This window comes from Salmo trutta, chromosome 5 (assembly GCF_901001165.1).
Source record: "Salmo trutta chromosome 5, fSalTru1.1, whole genome shotgun sequence".
Lineage (NCBI taxonomy): Eukaryota > Metazoa > Chordata > Actinopteri > Salmoniformes > Salmonidae > Salmo > Salmo trutta.
In genome coordinates, this window is record NC_042961.1 from 59014995 (window position 1) to 59037708 (window position 22714).

At 47.6% G+C, this 22714-nt stretch overlaps 2 protein-coding genes across 2 annotated transcripts in view; one reads left to right on the forward strand and one right to left on the reverse strand.

The window, feature by feature from the left end:
• Positions 1-22714, reverse strand: part of LOC115195000 (5-hydroxytryptamine receptor 2C-like) — a 245024-nt gene that overhangs the window by 206494 nt on the left and 15816 nt on the right. The gene's annotated exons all lie outside the window — the stretch shown is intronic.
• LOC115195001 (GATA zinc finger domain-containing protein 14-like) lies at positions 5335-11345 on the forward strand. Its single transcript, XM_029754901.1, has 3 exons — positions 5335-5368; positions 7166-9451; positions 11311-11345. The coding sequence occupies exons 1-3, from the start codon at positions 5335-5337 to the stop codon at positions 11343-11345; spliced, it is 2355 nt and encodes a 784-aa protein (XP_029610761.1).

A 22714-nucleotide genomic window follows, 5' to 3' on the forward strand; every position in this document is an offset into this window, starting at 1 on the left:
CCATGCTAGAGCAGAGGGTCTGATTCCATCCCATGCTAGAGCAGAGAGTCTGATTTCATACCATGCTAGAGCAGAGGGTCTGATTCCATCCCATGCAGGAGAACTGGGTCTGATTCCATCCCATGCAGGAGAACTGGGTCTGATTCCATCCCATGCTAGAACACTGGGTCTGATTCCATCCCATGCAGGAGAACTGGGTCTGATTCCATCCCATGCAGGAGAACTGGGTCTGATTCCATCCCATGCAGGAGAACTGGGTCTGATTCCATCCCATGCTAGAGCAGAGGGTCTGATTCCATCCCATGCTAGAGCACTGGGTCTGATTCCATCCCATGCTAGAGCAGAGGGTCTGATTCCATCCCATGCTAGAGCAGAGGGTCTGATTCCATACCATGCTAGAGCAGAGGGTCTGATTCCATCCCATGCTAGAGCAGAGGGTCTGATTCCATCCCATGCTAGAGCAGAGGGTCTGATTCCATACCATGCTAGAGCAGAGGGTCTGATTCCATCCCATGCTAGAACACTGGGTCTGATTCCATACCATGCTAGAGCAGAGGGTCTGATTCCATCCCATGCTAGAGCAGAGGGTCTGATTCCATACCATGCTAGAGCAGAGGGTCTGATTCCATACCATGCTAGAGCAGAGGGTCTGATTCCATCCCATGCAGGAGAACTGGGTCTGATTCCATCCCATGCTAGAACACTGGGTCTGATTCCATCCCATGCTAGAGCAGAGGGTCTGATTCCATCCCATGCTAGAACACTGGGTCTGATTCCATCCCATGCTAGAGCACTGGGTCTGATTCCATCCCATGCTAGAGCAGAGGGTCTGATTCCATCCAATGCAGGAGAACTGGGTCTGATTCCATCCCATGCTAGAGCAGAGGGTCTGATTCCATACCATGCTAGAGCAGAGGGTCTGATTCCATCCCATGCAGGAGAACTGGGTCTGATTCCATCCCATGCTAGAGCAGAGGGTCTGATTCCATCCCATGCTAGAGCAGAGGGTCTGATTCCATCCCATGCTAGAGCAGAGGGTCTGATTCCATCCCATGCTAGAGCAGAGGGTCTGATTCCATCCCATGCTAGAGCAGAGGGTCTTATTCCATCCCATGCTAGAGCAGAGGGTCTGATTCCATCCCATGCTAGAGCAGAGAGTCTGATTTCATACCATGCTAGAGCAGAGGGTCTGATTCCATCCCATGCTAGAGCAGAAGGTCTGATTCCATACCATGCTAGAGCAGAGGGTCTGATTCCATACCATGCTAGAGCAGAGAGTCTGATTCCATCCCATGCAAGAGAACTGGGTCTGATTCCATCCCATGCAGGAGAACTGGGTCTGATTCCATCCCATGCTAGAAAACTGGGTCTGATTCCATCCCATGCTAGAACACTGGGTCTGATTCCATCCCATGCAGGAGAACTGGGTCTGATTCCATCCCATGCTAGAGCAGAGGGTCTGATTCCATCCCATGCTAGAGCAGAGGGTCTGATTCCATCCCATGCTAGAGCAGAGGGTCTGATTCCATCCCATGCTAGAGCAGAGAGTCTGATTTCATACCATGCTAGAGCAGAGGGTCTGATTCCATCCCATGCAGGAGAACTGGGTCTGATTCCATCCCATGCAGGAGAACTGGGTCTGATTCCATCCCATGCAGGAGAACTGGGTCTGATTCCATCCCATGCAGGAGAACTGGGTCTGATTCCATCCCATGCTAGAACACTGGGTCTGATTCCATCCCATGCAGGAGAACTGGGTCTGATTCCATCCCATGCAGGAGAACTGGGTCTGATTCCATCCCATGCAGGAGAACTGGGTCTGATTCCATCCCATGCTAGAACACTGGGTCTGATTCCATCCCATGCAGGAGAACTGGGTCTGATTCCATCCCATGCTAGAGCAGAGGGTCTGATTCCATCCCATGCTAGAGCAGAGGGTCTGATTCTATACCATGCTAGAGCAAAGGGTCTGATTCCATCCCATGCTAGAGGACTGGGTCTGATTCCATCCCATGCAGGAGAACTGGGTCTGATTCCATCCCATGCTAGAACACTGGGTCTCATTCCATCCCATGCTAGAACACTGGGTCTCATTCCATCCCATGCTAGAACACTGGGTCTGATTCCATCCCATGCTAGAGCAGAGGGTCTGATTCCATCCCATGCTAGAGCAGAGGGTCTGATTCCATACCATGCTAGAGCAGAGGGTCTGATTCCATACCATGCTAGAGCAGAGGGTCTGATTCCATCCCATGCAGGAGAACTGGGTCTGATTCCATCCCATGCTAGAACACTGGGTCTGATTCCAACCCATGCTAGAGCAGAGGGTCTGATTCCATCCCATGCTAGAACACTGGGTCTGATTCCATCCCATGCTAGAGCACTGGGTCTGATTCCATCCCATGCTAGAGCAGAGGGTCTGATTCCATCCCATGCAGGAGAACTGGGTCTGATTCCATCCCATGCTAGAGCAGAGGGTCTGATTCCATACCATGCTAGAGCAGAGGGTCTGATTCCATCCCATGCAGGAGAACTGGGTCTGATTCCATCCCATGCTAGAGCAGAGGGTCTGATTCCATCCCATGCTAGAGCACTGGGTCTGATTCCATCCCATGCTAGAGCAGAGGGTCTGATTCTATACCATGCTAGAGCAGAGGGTCTGATTCCATACCATGCTAGAGCAGAGGGTCTGATTCCATCCCATGCTAGAGCAGAGGGTCTGATTCCATCCCATGCTAGAGCAGAGGGTCTGATTCCATACCATGCTAGAGCAGAGGGTCTGATTCCATCCCATGCTAGAACACTGGGTCTGATTCCATACCATGCTAGAGCAGAGGGTCTGATTCCATCCCATGCTAGAGCAGAGGGTCTGATTCCATACCATGCTAGAGCAGAGGGTCTGATTCCATACCATGCTAGAGCAGAGGGTCTGATTCCATCCCATGCAGGAGAACTGGGTCTGATTCCATCCCATGCTAGAACACTGGGTCTGATTCCATCCCATGCTAGAGCAGAGGGTCTGATTCCATCCCATGCTAGAACACTGGGTCTGATTCCATCCCATGCTAGAGTTCTGGGTCTGATTCCATCCCATGCTAGAGCAGAGGGTCTGATTCCATCCCATGCAGGAGAACTGGGTCTGATTCCATCCCATGCTAGAGCAGAGGGTCTGATTCCATACCATGCTAGAGCAGAGGGTCTGATTCCATCCCATGCAGGAGAACTGGGTCTGATTCCATCCCATGCTAGAGCAGAGGGTCTGATTCCATACCATGCTAGAGCAGAGGGTCTGATTCCATCCCATGCTAGAGCAGAGGGTCTGATTCCATCCCATGCTAGAGCAGAGGGTCTGATTCCATCCCATGCTAGAGCAGAGGGTCTTATTCCATCCCATGCAGGAGAACTGGGTCTGATTCCATCCCATGCTAGAGCACTGGGTCTGATTCCATCCAATGTTCACAGGTGTACTCAGTACATGTGATCCAGAGGCAGCGTCAACCGCTAGACCACCTCAGGCCTCATATTATCCTGTGGTAATGACTCCAGTACTGGCTGGCTGGTTTTCATATTATCCTGTGGTAATGACTCCAGTACTGGCTGGCTGGTTTTCATATTATCCTGTGGTAATGACTCCAGTACTGGCTGGCTGGTTTTCATATTATCCTGTGGTAATGACTCCGATACTGGCTGGCTGGTTTTCATATTATCCTGTGGTAATGACTCCAGTACTGGCTGGCTGGTTTTCATATTATCCTGTGGTAATGACTCCGGTACTGGCTGGCTGGTTTTCATATTATCCTGTGGTAATGACTCCGGTACTGGCTGGCTGGTTTTCATATTATCCTGTGGTAATGACTCCAGTACTGGCTGGCTGGTTTTCATATTATCCTGTGGTAATGACTCCAGTACTGGCTGGCTGGTTTTCATATTATCCTGTGGTAATGACTCCAGTACTGGCTGGCTGGTTTTCATATTATCCTGTGGTAATGACTCCGGTACTGGCTGGCTGGTTTTCATATTATCCTGTGGTAATGACTCCAGTACTGGCTGGCTGGTTTTCATATTATCCTGTGGTAATGACTCCAGTACTGGCTGGCTGGTTTAGACTACAGTAAGGTGCCAAACCACATTGCCCTGTCTTTGACCTTCACTATGGCAATACTGATGTTTAACAATGGATTATCTACCGCTGCCCACTGCCAATACAGTGATGATGCCAAGATGCCAACCAGCTGTGTGTATGTGTGTGTGTGTGTTGGTATGTGTGTGTGTGTTGGTATGTGTGTGTGTGTGTGTGTGTGTGTTGGTATGTGTGTGTGTGTGTGTGTGTATGCGTGTTTCATCATGGCTATGCCAGACACGTCTTATGGAACACTTAATAGTAGCCAATGTCAGAGGACAACCTCCAGGCAGAAAACACCAACGTAATTCGTTGCACTCAAACCACACACACACACACACACACACACACACACACACACACACACACACACACACACACACACACACACACACACACACACACACACACACAATCCAAACCCCCTGTGAAGCAACATCCTGAAATGTTGACAGGCTGTGTCTGACAGGTAGTACCCAAGTGTGTGTGTGTGTGTGTGTGTGTGTGTGTGTGTGTGTCAGTGCAGAGTAGCATGTCTCCACGAGGCATAAATATACACAGACAGACAGACACTGGGAAGCTGTTAGGCTGGCGCTGCCAATGACACACACACTAAAACACACAGACACTCTCTCTCTCTCTCCAATGTGCCAACCTGATGTTCCAGAAGTTAACAGGGGTGACTGACTAACACAATAACAGAAGGTGTTTTCTAAATGGCGGGTCGGGAGTCTCAGGACACACTGAAGGCTAGCAGCTGTTTCAGTTGGCGGTCGTTTTGGGTCACTGAAGACAAAATAAAGAGAACATGCTGAACTCTTAGCTCAACTCCTAGCCCAACTCCTAGCCCAACTCCTAGCCCAACTCCTAGCTCAACTCCTAGCTCAACTCCTAGCTCAACTCCTAGCTCAACTCCTAGCCCAACTCCTAGCTCAACTCCTAGCCCAACTCCTAGCCCAACTCCTAGCCCAACTCCTAGCCCAACTCCTAGCTCAACTCCTAGCCCAACTCCTAGCCCAACTCCTAGCCCAACTCCTAGCTCAACTCCTAGCCCAACTCCTAGCTCAACTCCTAGCCCAACTCCTAGCCCAACTCTTATCCTCTTACGTAAAGAAATGAAAGCGTGTTTGGAGCCAACAATCGATCGATCACATTGAAAATTAAAAGAAGGTCTGCACTCACTTGAACGTAAGTAGCAGCTGAAGACAACGGCCATGTATTTCAGTCAGCACTTCTTCAGTGCAGAGTGTAAATTATGAATAGGGTAATGAAGACATATGCCACATATTTTAGGCAGCACCTACTATGCAGTTCACCAATAGATACAGCGTATAAATGATTGACTCTTTGGTTTTCTCTCAAGGTCTTTAAAGTCCTTCACAAGTATCGCCTCTATATACCCTGGTCAAAACTAATGCACTACACAGGAAATATGGTCGACATTTAAGATGCAACATGGGCCTCTAGTGAGAATGATCAATGGGTTGCTGACGAAGACTTTGTGGTGGAGAAAAATGTGTCCTCATAGCTTATAACCTGTCAGCATGTAGACCTATTCAATATACATCAACATATGACTTATCTACACCAATCAAATCAACGAGACTGTTTTAAAGAAGTACATTGGTTTTTGACAGCAATGTGTGTGCGTGTGTGTGAGGCATATTGGCAGCGCCAGCCTATGAGCCACTCAGTGTCTGCGGCTCTAAAGTATCAATTTACAGTAAGTACTGCAGCAGACCATGGTCTTTGGTGTTTACATTAACCAGTCTATTCTATTCATTATGTAGATGGCTCACAGACATACAGTGCCTTCGGAAAGTATTCTTTCCCCCCTCATCAATCTACACACAAAACCCAATATTGACAAAACGGGTCTTTAATTTATTAAAAACAAAAAACGGAAATCATATTTACATAAGTATTCAGACCTTTTACTCAGTACTTTGTTGAAGCACATTTTGACAGCGATTACAGCCTCGAGTCTTCTTAGGTATGACGCAACAAGCTTGGCACACCTGTATTTGGGGAGTTTCTCCCATTCTTTTCTGCAGATCCTCTCAAGCTCTGTCAGGTTGGATGGGGAGCGTTACGGCACAGCTATTTTTAGGTCTCTGCAGAGATGTTTGATTGGGTTCAAGTCCGGGCTCTGGCTGGGCCACTCAAGGATTATCAAGGTCTTGTCCCGAATCCACTCCTGCATTGTCTTGGCTGTGTGCTGAGGGTCGTTGTCCTGTTGGAAGGTGAACCTTTGCCCCAGTCTGAGGTCCTGAGTGATCTGGAGTAGGTTTTCATCAAGGATCTCTGTACTATGCTCTGCTCATCTTTTCCTCGATCCTGACTAGTCTCCCAGTCACTGCCGCTGAAAAACACCCCCACAGCATGATGCTGCCTCCACCATGCTTCACCGTAGGGATGGTGACAGGTTTCCTCCAGACGTGACGCTTGGCATTCAGGCCACAGAGTTCGAGTTTGGTTTCATCAGACCCCAACTACTCCAACTACCACAACTACTCCAACTATCCCAACTACTCCAACTATCCCAACTATTCCAACTATTCCAACTACTCCAACTACTCCAACTATCCCAAGTACTCCAACTACTCCAACTACTCCAACTATCCCAACTACTCCAACTACCACAACTATCCCAACTACTCCAACTACCACAACTATCCCAACTACTCCAACTACCACAACTATCCCAACTACTCCAACTATCCCAACTACTCCAACTACCACAACTAACCCAACTACCACAACTAACCCAACTACCACAACTAACCCAACTACTCCAACTACTCCAACTACTCCAAATATCCCAACTACTCCAACTACCACAACTAACCCAACTACTCCAACTATCCCAACTACTCCAACTATCCCAACTACTCCAACTATCCCAACTACTCCAACTACCACAACTAACCCAACTACTCCAACTACTCCAACTACTCCAAATATCCCAACTACTCCAACTACTCCAACTATCCCAACTACTCCAACTACTCACCCTATTCCAACTACTCCAACTACTCCAAATAGCCCAACTACTCCAACTACTCACCTACTCCAACAACTCCAACTACTCCAAATATCCCAACTACTCCAACTATCTCAACTACTCCAACTACCACAACTATCCCAACTACTCCAACTATCCCAACTACTCCAACTACCACAACTACTCCAACTACTCCAACTACCCCAACTACCACAACCACCCCAACCATCCCAACCATCCCAACCAAATCAACCACCCCAACCATCCCAACGGCCACAACCAACCCAACCATCCCAACCACCACAACCACCCCAACCCTCCCAACCGCCACAACCACCCCAACCATCCCAACCGCCACAACCAGCCCAACCATCCCAACCGCCCCAAACATCCCAACTGCCCCAACCATCCCAACCACCACAACCATCCCAACCATCCCAACCGCCACAACCAGCCCAACCATCCCAACCACCCCAACCATCCCAACCACCACAACCATCCCAACCGCCACAACCAGCCCAACCATCCCAACCACCCCAACCGCCACAACCATCCCAACCGCCACAACCACCCCAACCATCCCAACCATCCCACCCGCCACAACCATCCCAACCGCCACAACCACCCCAACCACCCCAACCACCCCAACCATCCCAACCGCAACAACCATCCCAACCGCAACAACCACCCCAACCGCCACAACCACCCCAACCATCCCAACCACCACAACCATCCCAACCGCCACAACCATCCCAACCACCACAACCACCCCAACCATCCCAACTGCCACAACCAGCCCAACCGCCACAACCATACCAACCACCCCAACCGCCCCAACCGCCACAACCATCCCAACCGCCACAACCACCCCAACCACCCCAACCGCCACAACCACCCCAACCATCCCAACCACCACAACCATCCCAACCGCCACAACCATCCCAACCACCACAACCACCCCAACCATCCCAACTGCCACAACCAGCCCAACCGCCACAACCATACCAACCACCCCAACCGCCCCAACCGCCACAACCATCCCAACCGCCACAACCACCCCAACCACCCCAACCACCACAACCATCCCAACCACCACAACCATCCCAACCACCCCAACCATCCCAACCGCCACAACCACCCCAACAAAATCAACCACCCCAACAACCATCCCAACCACCCCAACCACCCCATCCGCCACAACCATCCCAACCGCCACAACCACCCCAACCGCCACAACCATCTCAACCAAATCAACCATCCCAACCATCCCAACTGCAACAACCACCCCAACCATCCCAACCACCCCAACAACCATCCCAACCACCCCATCCGCCACAACCATCCCAACCGCAACAACCACCCCAACCACCCCAACCGCAACAACCACCCCAACCACCCCAACCACCCCAACCGCCACAACCATCCCAACCACCCCAACCGCCCCAACCGCCACAACCACCCCAACTACCCCAACCGTCACAACCATCCCAACCGCCACAACCACCCCAACCATCCCAACTACCCCAACCGTCACAACCATCCCAACCACCCCAACCATCCCAACCATCCCAACCGCAACAACCACCCCAACCATCCCAACTGCCACAACCAGCCCAACCGCCACAACCATACCAACCACCCCAACCGCCCCAACCGCCACAACCATCCCAACCGCCACAACCACCCCAACCACCCCAACCACCACAACCATCCCAACCACCACAACCATCCCAACCACCCCAACCATCCCAACCGCCACAACCACCCCAACCAAATCAACCACCCCAACAACCATCCCAACCACCCCAACCACCCCATCCGCCACAACCATCCCAACCGCCACAACCACCCCAACCGCCACAACCATCTCAACCAAATCAACCATCCCAACCATCCCAACTGCAACAACCACCCCAACCATCCCAACCACCCCAACAACCATCCCAACCACCCCATCCGCCACAACCATCCCAACCGCAACAACCACCCCAACCACCCCAACCGCAACAACCACCCCAACCACCCCAACCACCCCAACCGCCACAACCATCCCAACCACCCCAACCGCCCCAACCGCCACAACCACCCCAACTACCCCAACCGTCACAACCATCCCAACCGCCACAACCACCCCAACCATCCCAACTACCCCAACTACCCCAACCGTCACAACCATCCCAACCACCCCAACCATCCCAACCATCCCAACCGCAACAACCACCCCAACCACCACAACTACCCCAACCATCCCAACCACCCCAACCGGCCCAACCGCCACAACCACCCCAACCATCACAACCACCCCAACCATCCCAACTACCCCAACCGTCACAACCATCCCAACCGCCACAACCATCCCAACTACCCCAACCGCCACAACCACCCCAACCACCACGAGAGAGAGAGAAAGCAAGAGAGAGAGAGAAAGAGGGAGAAAGAGAGAGAACCTTTCCGATCCACATGTCAATCTCTTCCATTCCTCCAGTCCTACTTCATTCTATCCCTCTCCCTCCCTCCTTCTTTCAATCTATCTCTCCATCTTTCCTTCCATCTTTCAGTCTCCCCATCTTTTTCTGGCTCTCCTTCATATCTTCTGTTTTCTAAATCGCAAAAAAAGGACTATAGTTATGCATAGCAGTAGCATCGCTCCCTCCCATCTCCCATCTCCACACTCCATCCTTCTATCTCTACACTCTCCATCCCTCCCTCTATCTCTACACTCTCCATCCTTCTATCTCTACACTCTCCATCCCTCCCTCTATCTGTACTCTCATCCTTCTATCTCTACACTCTCCATCCCTCCTATCTCTACACTCTCCATCCCTCCCTCTATCTCTACACTCTCATCCTTCTATCTCTACTCTCCCTCCCTCCCTCTCTTTACACTCTCCCTCCCTCCCTCTATCGCTACACTCTCCATCCCTCCCTCCCTCCCTCTATCTCTACATTCTCCATCCATCCCTCCCTCCCTCCATCTCTACACTCTCTATCCCTCCCTCCTATCTCTACACTCTCTATCCCTCCCTCCTATCTCTATACTTTTCATCCCTCTGTCCCTCTCTTTACACTCTCCATCCATCATCCCTCCCTCTATCTTTACACTCTCCATCCATCCCTCCCTCTATCTTTACATTTTCCATCCGTCCCTCCCTCCCTCCTATCTTTACACTCTCCATCCATCCATCCCTCCCTCCTTCTATCTTTACACTCTCCATCTCTACATTCTCCATTCCTCCCTCTCTTTACATTCTCCATCCATCCCTCCCTCCATCTCTACACTCTCCATCCATCCCTCCCTCCTATCTTTACACTCTCCATCTCTACATTCTCCATCCCTCTATCTTTACATTCTCCATCCCTCCCTCCCTCCCTCTATCTCTGCACTCTCCCTCCCTCCAACTCTACATCCATCCCTCCCTCCCTCCTTTCTTCTATCTCTACACTCTCCATCCATCCCTCCCTCTCTACACTCTCCATCCCTCCCTCCCTCCCTCTCTACACTCTCCATCCCTCCCTCCCTCCCTCTCTACACTCTCCATCCATCCCTCCCTCCGTCTCTACACTCTCCATCCCTCCCTCCCTCTCTCTACACTCTCCATCCCTACATTTTCCATCCATCCCTCCCTCTATCTCTTCACTCTCCCTCCCTCCCTCCCTCCAACTCTACACTCTCCATCCATCCTTCTATCTCTACACTCTCCATCCATCCCTCCCTCCTTCTATCTCTACACTCTCCGTCCCTCCATTTGTCCCTCCCTCCCTCCTTCCCTTGCTGCCTCCCTCCCTGCTTCCCTCCCATCACTATCTCCCTCTCTCCCTCCTTCCCTCCCTCCTTTTCTCACTCCCTCCCCCTCCCTCTCTCCCGCCTTCCCTCCCTCCCTCTCTCCTTCCCTCCCTCCTTCCATCACTGCCTCCCTCCCTCCATTCCCCCTCCATCCATCGCTGCCTCCTTCTCTCTCTCTCCCTCCCTCTTTCCTTCCATCGCTCGCTCCCTCCCTCCTTTCATCGCTGCCACCCTCCCTCCCTCTCTCCTTCTATCGCTGCCTCCCTCCCTCTCTCCCTTATCTGTATTTATTCTGTACTAACCAGACAATAAACTAACAGCCAGTTTAGAAAATATGAATAATCTCCTGTGTACACAGCAGATTAAGCCTGTGTGCATGTGTGTGTGTTTGTGTGTGTGCAGGCCAGTACACAGGGTATTACAGAGAAGGGGGGTAATGGGTTCTGCTAACGACTTTCAACCATCTCAGGGGAAAACTATGGAGGGTGTGTGTGGGGGGGGGGGTATTGTGTGTGTGACAGGCATGCGTGTGGTGTGTGTGTGGGTATTGTGTGTGTGACAGGCATGCGTGTGGTGTGTGTGTATGGTGTGTGTGACAGGCATGTGTGTGGTGTGTGTGTGGGGGTATGGTGTGTGTGACAGGCATGCGTGTGGTGTGTGTGTGTGTATGGTGTGTGTGACAGGCATGCGTGTGGTGTGTGTGTGGGGGTATGTGTGTGTGTGTGACAGGCATGCGTGTGGTGTGTGTGTGGGGGTATGGTGTGTGTGACGTGCATGCGTGTGGTGTGGCAATGAAAGTGTGGAGGATGATAGGATGAGGGTGATAGGATGAGGGTGATAGGATGAGGGTGATAGGATGAGGGTGATAGGATGAGGGTGATAGGATGAGGGTGATGGGATGGGATGAGGGTGATGGGATGAGGGTGATGGGATGAGGGTGATGGGACGAGGATGATGGGATGAGGATGGGGAATTGTCTGCGACTCGCTGCTCTTCTGAGACACACTTCTCAATGGGGGTGACTCATCTGTAACGGAATAACGCTTTGACTCAGATTGTTCAGATTGTATGCCAAACAAAAAAAAAACATTGATTTAAAAGTTTAACAAACCATTCAAACTCTATGCACAAGGACTACTTAACTACTTAGAACAATTTACAGTGACCAATTTAACAACAACAAAAAACATTAAGTGGAATAAATGTGAAGATGCAAAGTTTGGTAACAGAAATATGGTAAAATCTCACTCAGTTTTTTTATGCGGCCACATTTTCAGAAAAGCTCAGTTAAAGAGTCGATCTGCTCTGAATTAAGATTCAAATATGTCTGCAGAAATAATGAGATGTCAGCTATGACATTACACCTTGAATTCCCTTTTTTTATTTGGGTTATTCAACTACTAGTGCTGAGCGATTAACAATCATTTTTGAAACAATTGACCGACATTATTTTGTATTTTTTCCTTCTTCTGTGAGAGCAGTTTCTGTAGAGATAAATCAGATCAAGCCCGAACTGTGCGATCAAGCCTGAACTGGCCAACATTCAACATAGTTTAGGGAAGAAAATGTGCTAATTAACTACAACGACCATAATCCATTGTGCGCCTACTTGTCCAGTCTGTGTGGTGCAGACATGGAGATGGAGAGAAGAGACTTGTGATGGAGAATCATATCATTTTCAGCAATCATAAAAGTATGCCTTATTTTACTTTGAAGAACTACTAAAATAGTGATTTTGTCAGACAGCATAGACAGCAGCTCTACAGAGATGAGATGATGACTTGGAATGAAATAATAAAGTCATCAAATAAAACAACTGGAATATTTTATTAAATACCATCATGGGACTTGTATTAATTGTTTTATTCTGTGTTGTTACAGCATTCAAACCATAACTATTATGCTTTGTTAGTTTTTGAAAGACAACCTCTCCCTCAACATCAGCAAGACAAAAGAGCTGATCATGGACAACAGGAAACGGAGGGGAGAGCACACCCCCATCCACATCGATGGGGCTGTAGTGGAGCGGGTTGAGAGGTTCAAGTTCCTCGGTGTTCACATCAAGGAATTAACATGGTCCACACACAACCACAGTTGTGAAGAGGGCACGACTGCGCCTCTTCCCAATCAGGAGACTGAAAAGATTTGCCATGGGACCTCAGATCTTCAAAAGGTTCTACAGCGGCACAATTAAGAGCATCTTTACTGGCTGCATCACCTCTTGGTATGGCTACTGGCTGCTTTGTACAGCTACGGGCCTTCCCTGTAGCTCAGTTGGTAGAGCATGATGTTGCAACGCATGGTGTTTGCAACGCATGGTGTTTGCAACGCCAGGGTTGTGGGTTCAATTCCCACGGGGGGCCAGCACAGAAAAAAAATGTATGCATTCACTACTGTAAGTCGCTGTTGATAAGCGTGTCTGTTAAATGACTAAAATGTAAAATGTACTGGCTGCTTGGTACCGCTACTGGCTGCTTGGTACCGCTACTGGCTGCTTGGTATGGCTACTGGCTGCTTGGTACCCTACTGGCTGCTTGGTACGGCTACTGGCTGCTTGGTACGGCTACTGGCTGCTTGGTACGGCTACTGGCTGCTTGGTACGGCTACTGGCTGCTTGGTACGGTTACTGGCTGCTTGGTACGGTTACTGGCTGCTTGGTACGGTTACTGGCTGCTTGGTACGGCTACTGGCTGCTTGGTACGGCTACTGGCTGCTTGGTACCGCTACTGGCTGCTTGGTATGGCTCAGTACATCACTTGGGCCGAGCTCTCTGCCATCCAGGACCTCTATACCAGACGGTGTCAAAGGAAGGCCCAAGAAATTGTCAAAAACTCTAGCCACCCAAGCATTTGACTATTCTCTCTGCTACAGCATGGCAAGTGGTACCAGTGCTCTAACAGCTTCTAGCCACAAGACTGCTAAATAGCTAATCAATTGTCTACCTGCTGTTGCTACTGTCTATTATCTATCCTGTTGCCTCGTCACTTTAACCCTACCTATATGTACATTGCTACCTCAAGTACCTCGTACCCCTGCACATCGACTCGGTACTGGTACTCCCTGTATATAGCCATGTTATTTTTACTCCTTATTCACTGTTTATTTATTCCTCGTGTCACTATTTCTATTATTAAGGAATTCACTGTTAGTCTACACCTGTTGCTTTCAAAGCATGACAAATACAATTTAATTTGATAATGCATAGTGCATTTAATGTTTTTAAAAAATGATAGAAACCGAAATCAAAACGAATCGGTCAGCACTATGAACTACAGTAGGTGTCTAGGTATAGTGGATCCAGTAACATAATTACCGTAACGGAATACCATCATGGCTCCCTGATCTGTAACAAACATTAATGCATAATTATGGATATGAATGTAATTCTCTTCATGGTGATCGTAAATAGATACACAAAGTTAGAAATCTACAATATTCTTCTTTTGCATATTTGGGTATTATTATACACACTGAATATTATTATAATGAACTCCGCCCCCAAACAAGACCAGATTTGTGACCTGTTTCAGGAAGCTAGGTATATGTCGCACATCACTACTACACAAGATTTTTTTTATCGAAATGCATTTTTTTTGTTGCAAAAATGCCTTCTGGAACATGTGAACTTTCATGTGCCATAATATCAAACATGTATGCCATCTATAAATACGAATACAATTGTTAAATTACGAGCCTAGTTGGTTTAGCCACGGAAAAAGACAGGAACCTTCCCGCTAGCCATGATTGGTTGAGATAATGGATGGGCTAGACATGCCGAGAGTTCGGATTGGTCTGCCATGTAGCATGCTTCTGTCTATAACATGAGCTGCTCAGTATGTGTAGATAATCCTTGCTACTGTGGCTTTTTTGAAAGATATAACTTTAGCCATGGAGAACTGCAAAAGTGTTGCTACTGCTCTCAACAACATTGCTGCCCTGAATTTAGCAGGAGCTATCGACAAAGATCAGTGCTGTTGTGCCCTCTTCACAACTGTGTGGGTGTGTGTGGGCCAGGTTTACATTCTGCACACGGTCAGTGTGAACCGGATTGATTTGACACAACGGGCCAAACAAACTGTACAAACAAAAGGGAAACGACACAGGACGTCTTACTCAGTTAAATGGGTTCCAGTCTGCCGTGAAGCATTCATCTATGTAAGCTACATTTTCCTCATGGAACCTAGTTGGTTAGCTTTAGAAGAGCTACTGGCACTGATTCCCCTCGAAAGACACACCACCGGGGACATCATATTCACAAAGCTGGAAGAATTGTTTACGCAGCATGGCACGTCATTCGAAAAACTCAACTTTGTGGTTACCGATGGGGCTCCTGCTATGGTGAGCAGACTCAGGGGCCTGGTCAGCAGGTTGAAGGAAATTGCCCCCCAAATGAATGGCTTGCATTGTCTCATCCATCAGCATGTGATGTGTGCCAGACTAAACGCTGAGCTAAAAGATGTGATGGATAAAGTTACGCGCATAATCAACTTATCAGGGAGACATCAAACACCCAACACCGTCTTTTCCACAAGCTTGTGACAGAATCAGAGAAGGTCACCCACGATGATCTCCTGCTTCATAACGACAAGCGCTGGCTGAGTAAAGGAAAAGCTCTGGATCGGTTCTGCGAGCTGCATGACCAGGTCCAGGAACTTTGGTGTTCTCCCAGGGTCAGCTCAATGAGTTTAAACAGGAGAACGGCAACATGACAGCAATCTGTAAGTCATTGAGAGAAGACATCAGTTCTGTATGGTGAATCCATGATAACAATGACGGAGACATCAGATTATCTCCAGGGACAATCAAGGCGGAACAACATTGTGGTGGACGGAATTGCAGAATCTCCACATGAGACCTGGACGGAGTCTGAGGACAAAGTGAGGGAAATGATCTCGGAGAAACGGAAGATGGACCACAGGAAGATTGAGGTGGAGCGCGCCCACAGGACTGGAAAACCCACCACTGGCCCAGGTGACAGGCCCAGGCCAATAGTGGTCAAGTTCCTGAGGTTGCCAGTTGCAATTGTAAGTAGGCCTAATAAAAACATCCCACTTCTATTAGGCTACATGTTTTGTTAAGCGACATAACTGGCTGAGGTAGGCTAAGTTATTGTATATACTGTAGGCTTGGAAGAAATAGACTCCAATTAAGCCCTATTGTTTGTCAAGTCAAATTGAAATGAAGATTATTGTTGAAATAAATGACTCTACTGGTGTAGGTTTTCTCCATATGTTGCTGTGCACCACTTGCATAACAAGTCAGCTATATATTCAGCACGAGGCGCTGTTCACCTCCTATTGGTTGCGCAGCGGTTGAAGCTTTACGTTTCAGCACCAGGCCTCCAATTGGTTGTGCAGCGGTTGCAACTTTACGTTTCTGCACCACCAAATGGTCCGCTGCCTGCTTTATTAGTTGATTGTCTGCTTTTTTAAATGTATTTTTATTTCACCTTTATTTAACCAGGTAGGCCAGTTGAGAACAAGTTCTCATTTACAACTGCGACCTGGCCAAGATAAAGCAAAGCAGTGCGACAAAAACAACAACACAGAGTTACACATGGGATAAACAAACGTAGAGTCAATAACACAATATAAAAATCTATATACAGTGTGTGCAAATGTATTTATATTAGGAAGGTAAGGCAATAAATAGGCCATAGTGGCGAAATAATTACAATTTAGCATTAACACGGGAGTGATAGACGTGAAGATGATGATGTGCAAGTAGAGATACTGGGGAGCAAAAGAGCAAAAATAAATAACAATATGGGGATGAGGTAATTGGGTGGGCTATTTACAGATGGGCTGTGAACAGGTGTAGTGATTGGTAAGCTGCTCTGACAACTGATGCTTAAAGTTAGTGAGGGAGATATAAGTCTCCAGCTTCAGTGATTTTTGCAATTAGTTCCAGTCATTGGCAGCAGAGAACTGAAAATGAAAGGCGTGCTACGGGTGGGTGTTGCTATGCTATGGTGACCAATAAGCTGAGATAAGGCGGGACTTTACCTAGCAAAGACTTATAAATGACCTGGAGCCAGTGGGATTGGCGACGAATATGAAGAGAGGGCCAGCTAACAAGAAACAGAAGAGAAACACCGATTTGACACTCTGAACTCTATCTGAGAAGTAGTTGGTGAACCAGGCGAGGCAGTCATTTGAGAAACCAAGGCTGTTGTGTCTGCCAATAAGAATGCGGTGATTGACAGAGTCGAAAGCCTTGGCCAGGTTGATGAAGACGGCTGCACAGTACTGTCTTTTATCGATGGCAGTTATGATATAGTTTAGGACCTTGAGTGTGGCTGAGGTGCACCCGTGACCCGCTCGGAAACCAGATTGCATAGAGGAGAAGGTATGGTGGGATATCGAAATGGTCGGTGATCTGTTTGTTAACTTGGCTTTCGAAGACTTTAGAAAGGCAGGGCAGGATAGATATAGGTCTGTAACAGTTTGGGTCTAGAGTGTCTCCCACTTTGTAGAGGGGGATGACCGCGGCAGATTTAAAATCTTTAGGGATCTCAGACAATACGAAAGAGAGGTTGAACAGGCTAGTAATAGGGGCTGCTACAATTGCGGTGGATAATCTTAGAAAGAAAGAGTGCAGATTGTCTAGCCCAGCTGATATGTAGAGGTCCAGATTTTGCAGCTCTTTCAGAACATCAGCTATCTGGATTTGGTTGAAGTAGAAGTGGGGGGGCTTGGGCAAGTTGCTGCGGGGGGTGCAGAGCTGTTGGCCGGGGTAGGGGTAGCCAGGTGGAAAGCATGGCCAGCTGTAGAAAAATGCTTCTTGAAATTCTAAATTTTCGTAGATTTATCGGTGGTGACTGTGTTTCCTAGCCTCGGTGCAGTGGGCAGCTGGGAGGAGGTGCTCTTATTCTCCATGGACTTTACAGTGTCTCAAATCTTTTGGGAATTTGTGCTACAGGATGCAAATTTCTGTTTTAAAAAGCTACCATTTGCTTTCCTAACTGACTGTGTATATTGGTTCCTAACTTCCCTGAAAAGTTGCCTATCGCGGGGGCTATTTGATGCTAATGCAGTGCGCCACAGGATGTTTTTGTCAAGAGCAGTCAAGTCTGGAGTGTACCAAGGGCTATGTCTGTTCTTAGTTCAACATTTTTTGAATGGGGCATACTTATTTAAGATGGTGAGGAAAGCACTTTTAAAGAATAACCAGGCATCCTCTACTGACGGGATGAGGTCAATATCCATCCAGGATACCCAGGCCAGGTCAATTAGAAAGGCCTGCTCGCTGAAGTGTTTTAGGGAGCGTTTGACAGTGATGAGGGGTGGTCGTTTGACCACAGACCATTACGGACGCAGGCAATGAGGCAGTGATTGCTGAGATCCTGGTTGAAGACAGCAGAGGTGTATTTAGAGGGCAGGTTGGTCAGGATGATATCTATGAGGGTGCCCGTGTTTACGGATTTAGGGTTGTACCTGGTAGGTTCCTTGATAATTTGTTTAAGATTGAGGGCATCTAGCTTAGATTGTAGGACGGCCGAGGTGTTAAGCATATCCCAGTTTAGGTCACCTAACAGTACGAACTCTGAAGATAAATGGGGGGCAATCAATTCACATATGGTGTCCAGGGCACAGCTAGGGGCTGAGGGGGGTCTATAACAAGCGGCAACAGTAAGAGACTTATTTCTGGAAAGGTGGATTTTTAAAAGTAGAAGCTCAAACTGTTTGGGCACAGACCTGGAGAGCATGCCAAGATAGAACTTTAGCAGTTTATGAACTTTAGCAGAAAATGTTGTACTTGGGGATGGAAATCTCAAAATTTTTGGTGGCCTTCCTAAGCCAGGATTCAGACACGCTAGGACATCAGGGTTGGAGGAGTGTGCTAAAGCAGTGAATAAAACAAACTTGGGGAGGAAGCTTATGATGTTAACATGCATGAAATCAAGGCTATTACGGTTACAGAAGTCAACAAATGATTGCGCCTGGGGAATAGGTATGGTACTGGGGGCTGCAGGGCCTGGGTTAACCTCTACATCACCAGAGGAAAAGAGCAGCAATAGCGTAGGGTCCAATGAGCAGCAATAGGTGAGTCAGAGAGCCGTTCGGTAGTCACTACTACGCTAGGCGAGTGGGAGACACGGCGTTCAGAAAGCTAGCGGGCCGGGGCTAGCAGATGGGTCTTCGGCGACATCGCAACAGAGAAGCCTGTTGAGATCAAATCGGCGATTATGACGGCAGACCAGTCGTGATGGATCGGCAGGGCTTCGTGTCGACAATAAAGTGTCCAGGCTAATTGGCAAAAGAGGTATTGTAGCCCTAGAATTAGCTGGTATATGGGCCTAGCTCGAGGCTAGCTCAAGGCTAACTGGAACTTGCTTCGGGACAGAGGCATTAGCTAACAGTAGCCAATCGGTTGCAGCTAGCTAGCTTCGATGATCTAGTATAATGATCCAGAGCTGCAGGAATCCGGTGATGTGGTAGAGAGAAGCAGTCCGATATGCTCTGGGTTGATATCGCGCTGTGCAGACTGGCAGGTATTGTTCGAGCTAAAGCTGGCTGGTGTCCGAGCTAAAGGTGAAGACCGCTAGCCGTGGCTAACAAAGACTAATGGCTAGTAGTTAGCTGGCTAGCTCCTGATGGAGGTTCCAGTTATAAGGAATACAAATAGCAGATCAGTACCACATTGGGTGAGGTGGGTTGCAGGAAAGTATATTTAGTATGTAGATAGAAAGTGAGATTAAAATATATACGAAAACAGCTATTTACACAGGATAAGACACGGGATAATACAAAGACAAACACACGTCCGACTGCTACGCCATCTGCTGCATTCTGTCAGAAGTCTAGGTGATGTGGGTAAGGCGGAGTCAGGCGCACGACACCGAGATGAGTAATAACCGTAACTTTACTAAAAAAAAACAATATTCCATGAAGGAGACAATAATCCAGATCACAAAACGAGACAATTTGACAATAACAAACACGCACAAAACCTAGGGGGAAACCAGAGGGTTAGTTAGGGAACAATGATTATGGAATGGAAACCAGGTGTGTACAATGAAGACAAAACAAATCGAAAATGAAACATGGATCGGTGGTGACTAGAAAGCCGGTGACGTCGACCGCCGAACGCCGCCCGAACAAGGAGAGGGACCAACTTCAGAGGAAGTTGTGACACATTCTCTATCCTCATGATGAAGTTCAAATGTAACTTTTGCATTATTAAGGTGGGGTAACTTCCTTCTTGGGAAATTGCATTTGGGACTTTTTGCATCTCGGGTCCGAATTTGTTTTATTATTATTATTTAAAAAATATATTAAAAAAATATTCATAATTCATTTGGGGGGCAAAATAATATTGCTGGAGATTTGGCCCGCGGGCCGCAAGTTTGGGAACACTGTTTTAGATGGAAATGCCCATAAAGGTCTGCCTATCCCTCAATTTAAATCAGATGGTAAATTGGGACTGATAATCCCATGATTCCCATCGTAATCCACACAGATTACCAATTCAGCCCCTAAGTGTTATTTTGAAACCCAATATTTGACATCACTGCTAGGGAACTGCGCAAATGGCCCAATTGGACAAACACAATGCACGCAAGTATACAACCTCATATCCCAGGCTGTTGATCAGATGGGTATTGCCATTTGTTTGACCTTGTTGAGTCAAATGATGCTTTATTTTTTTACTTGTTCACCTCTCTCTGTCCGTCTCTCTCTGTCCGTCTCTCTCCATCTCCGTCTCCGTCTCCGTCTCTGTCTCTCTCTCTCAGTCTCAGTCTCTGTCTCTGTATCTCTCTCTCCGTCTCTCTCTCTGTCTCTCTGTCTCTCTCTCTCCGTCTCTCCGTCTCTCTCTCTATCAATTCAATTCAATTCGCTTTATTGGCATGGCGTAACAATGTACATATTGCCAAAGCTTATTTTGGATATTTACAATATAAAAATAAATACAAATGAGAATCAAAATTGTCAACTGGACAACAGTAACAACAGTAACCAAGGGTCAAAATAACCATACATTCAACAATAACAATAGTCATACAGTAGAGTACATGTGCAGGTTGATTGGTCTGTCAGACACTGTCCCTCATCTTATGGCAGGCAGCAATGTAGTGCGCTGCCAACGCAGAGCTCTCTGCGTCCTCCCCCAACAGGACAGGTAGCCTGTCCTCATCAGAGAGGTCTTTGAAACCTTTAATAAGGGTTTCAAATTTGGTGAAATGACACTCTCTAATTGTTTTATATTTTTTACATTTTGTCAGGAAATGCCGCTCCGTCTCAGGTTCTGCTGTGGTGCAGTGGTTGCACAGTCTTTCCTCTACAGGGAGCCAGGTTTTCCTGTGTCTACCCTTCTCAATGGCAAGGCTGTGCTCACTGAGCCTGTAATTTGTCAAGGTTTTTCTAAGGTTTTGATCAGTAACCATGGTCAAATATTTAGCCATGGTGTACTGTCGATTTAGGGCCAGATAGCACTGCATTTTGCTTTGTGTTTGTGATTGTGTTTCCCAATAAGCAATGTAGTTTTGTTTTGACTGTGTTGTAATTTGGATAATTCTGATTGATTGGATGTTCTGGTCCTGAGGCTTCAGTGTGTTAGTAGAACAGGTTTGTGAACTCAGCCCCAGGACCAGCTGGATGAGGGGACTCTTTTCTTTGCTCAGCTCTTGGCATTGCAGGGCTTGGTAATTATATGAGAGGGGGTCACTGTATTTTAGAGGGGGTCACTGTATTTCAGTTTCCAAAACTGAATTGCTCTTTTTTGAGTTTTTATTATTAGTGGATATTGACCTAATTCTGCCTTGCATGCATTGTTTGTAGTTTTCCTCTGGACACGTAGGGGAATCTTACAGAACTCTGCATGTAGGGTTTCAATTGGGTGTTTGTCCCATTTGATGAAATCTTGTTTTGCAAGTGGACCCCACACCTCGCTGCCATAAAGTGCAATTGGTTCAATGACATATTCAATTAGTTTTAGCCAAATTTTAATAGGTATTTCAATTTGCTTTTTAATGGCGTAGAATGCCCTGCGTGCTTTCTCTCAGTTCATTCACTGCCTCATTAAGGTGTCCAGTTGAGGTTATTTTTAAACCTAAGTAATTGTAGTGTGTACAGTACTCTATATATCTTGTACCAATTGAGAACTTTGGTCTAATTCTTCTGGAAAATCATTATTTTAGTCTTTTTGGGGTTTACTGCCAGGGCCCAGGTCTGGCAGTACTGCTCTAGCAGGTCCAGGCTCTGCTGTAGGCCATGTGCTGTGGGTGACAGCAGGCATAGGTCACCTGCGAAGAGTAGGCATTTAACTTCTGAATTGTGGAGACTAACACCAGGGGCCGAGGATTTTTCTAGAATACTGGGCAATTCGTTAATGTAAATATTGAAGAGTGCAGGGCTCAGATTGCAACCCTGACGAAGGCCCCGCCCCTGGTTAAAGAATTCTGTTATTTTCTTACCAATTTTAATGCTGCACGTATTGCCAGTATACATTGATTTAATTATGTCATATGTTTTACCCCCTACACCACTTTCAATAACTTTGTAGAACAGTCCTGTTTGCCAAATAGAATCAAATGCTTTTTGGAAGTCGATAAAGAAAGCGTATATTTTGGTATTATTTTGGTGGACATGTTTATCTATCAGGGTGTGTAAGGTGTAAATATGATCAGTTGTGCGATGTTTGGTATAAATCCAATTTGGCTTTTACTCAAGACATTGTGCTTATTAAGGAAGTTTAGAACTCTTACATTGATGATACTACAGAAAACCTTCCCCAGGTTCTATCTCTCTCTCTCCGTCTGTCTCTCTCTCTCTCTCCGTCTGTCTCTCTCTCCGGTCTCTCTCTC

Bases quoted from the DNA above. Each gene is read 5' to 3' on its own strand.
- LOC115195001 (XM_029754901.1), top strand. From the start codon at position 5,335: ATGTATTTCAGTCAGCACTTCTTCAGTGCAGAGT. The intron at 5,369-7,165 runs GTAAATTATGAA...TACTCCAAATAG, and splicing joins GCACTTCTTCAGTGCAGAGT to CCCAACTACTCCAACTACTC. The intron at 9,452-11,310 runs GTCACAACCATC...GTGTGTGTGCAG, and splicing joins CCATCCCAACTACCCCAACC to GCCAGTACACAGGGTATTAC.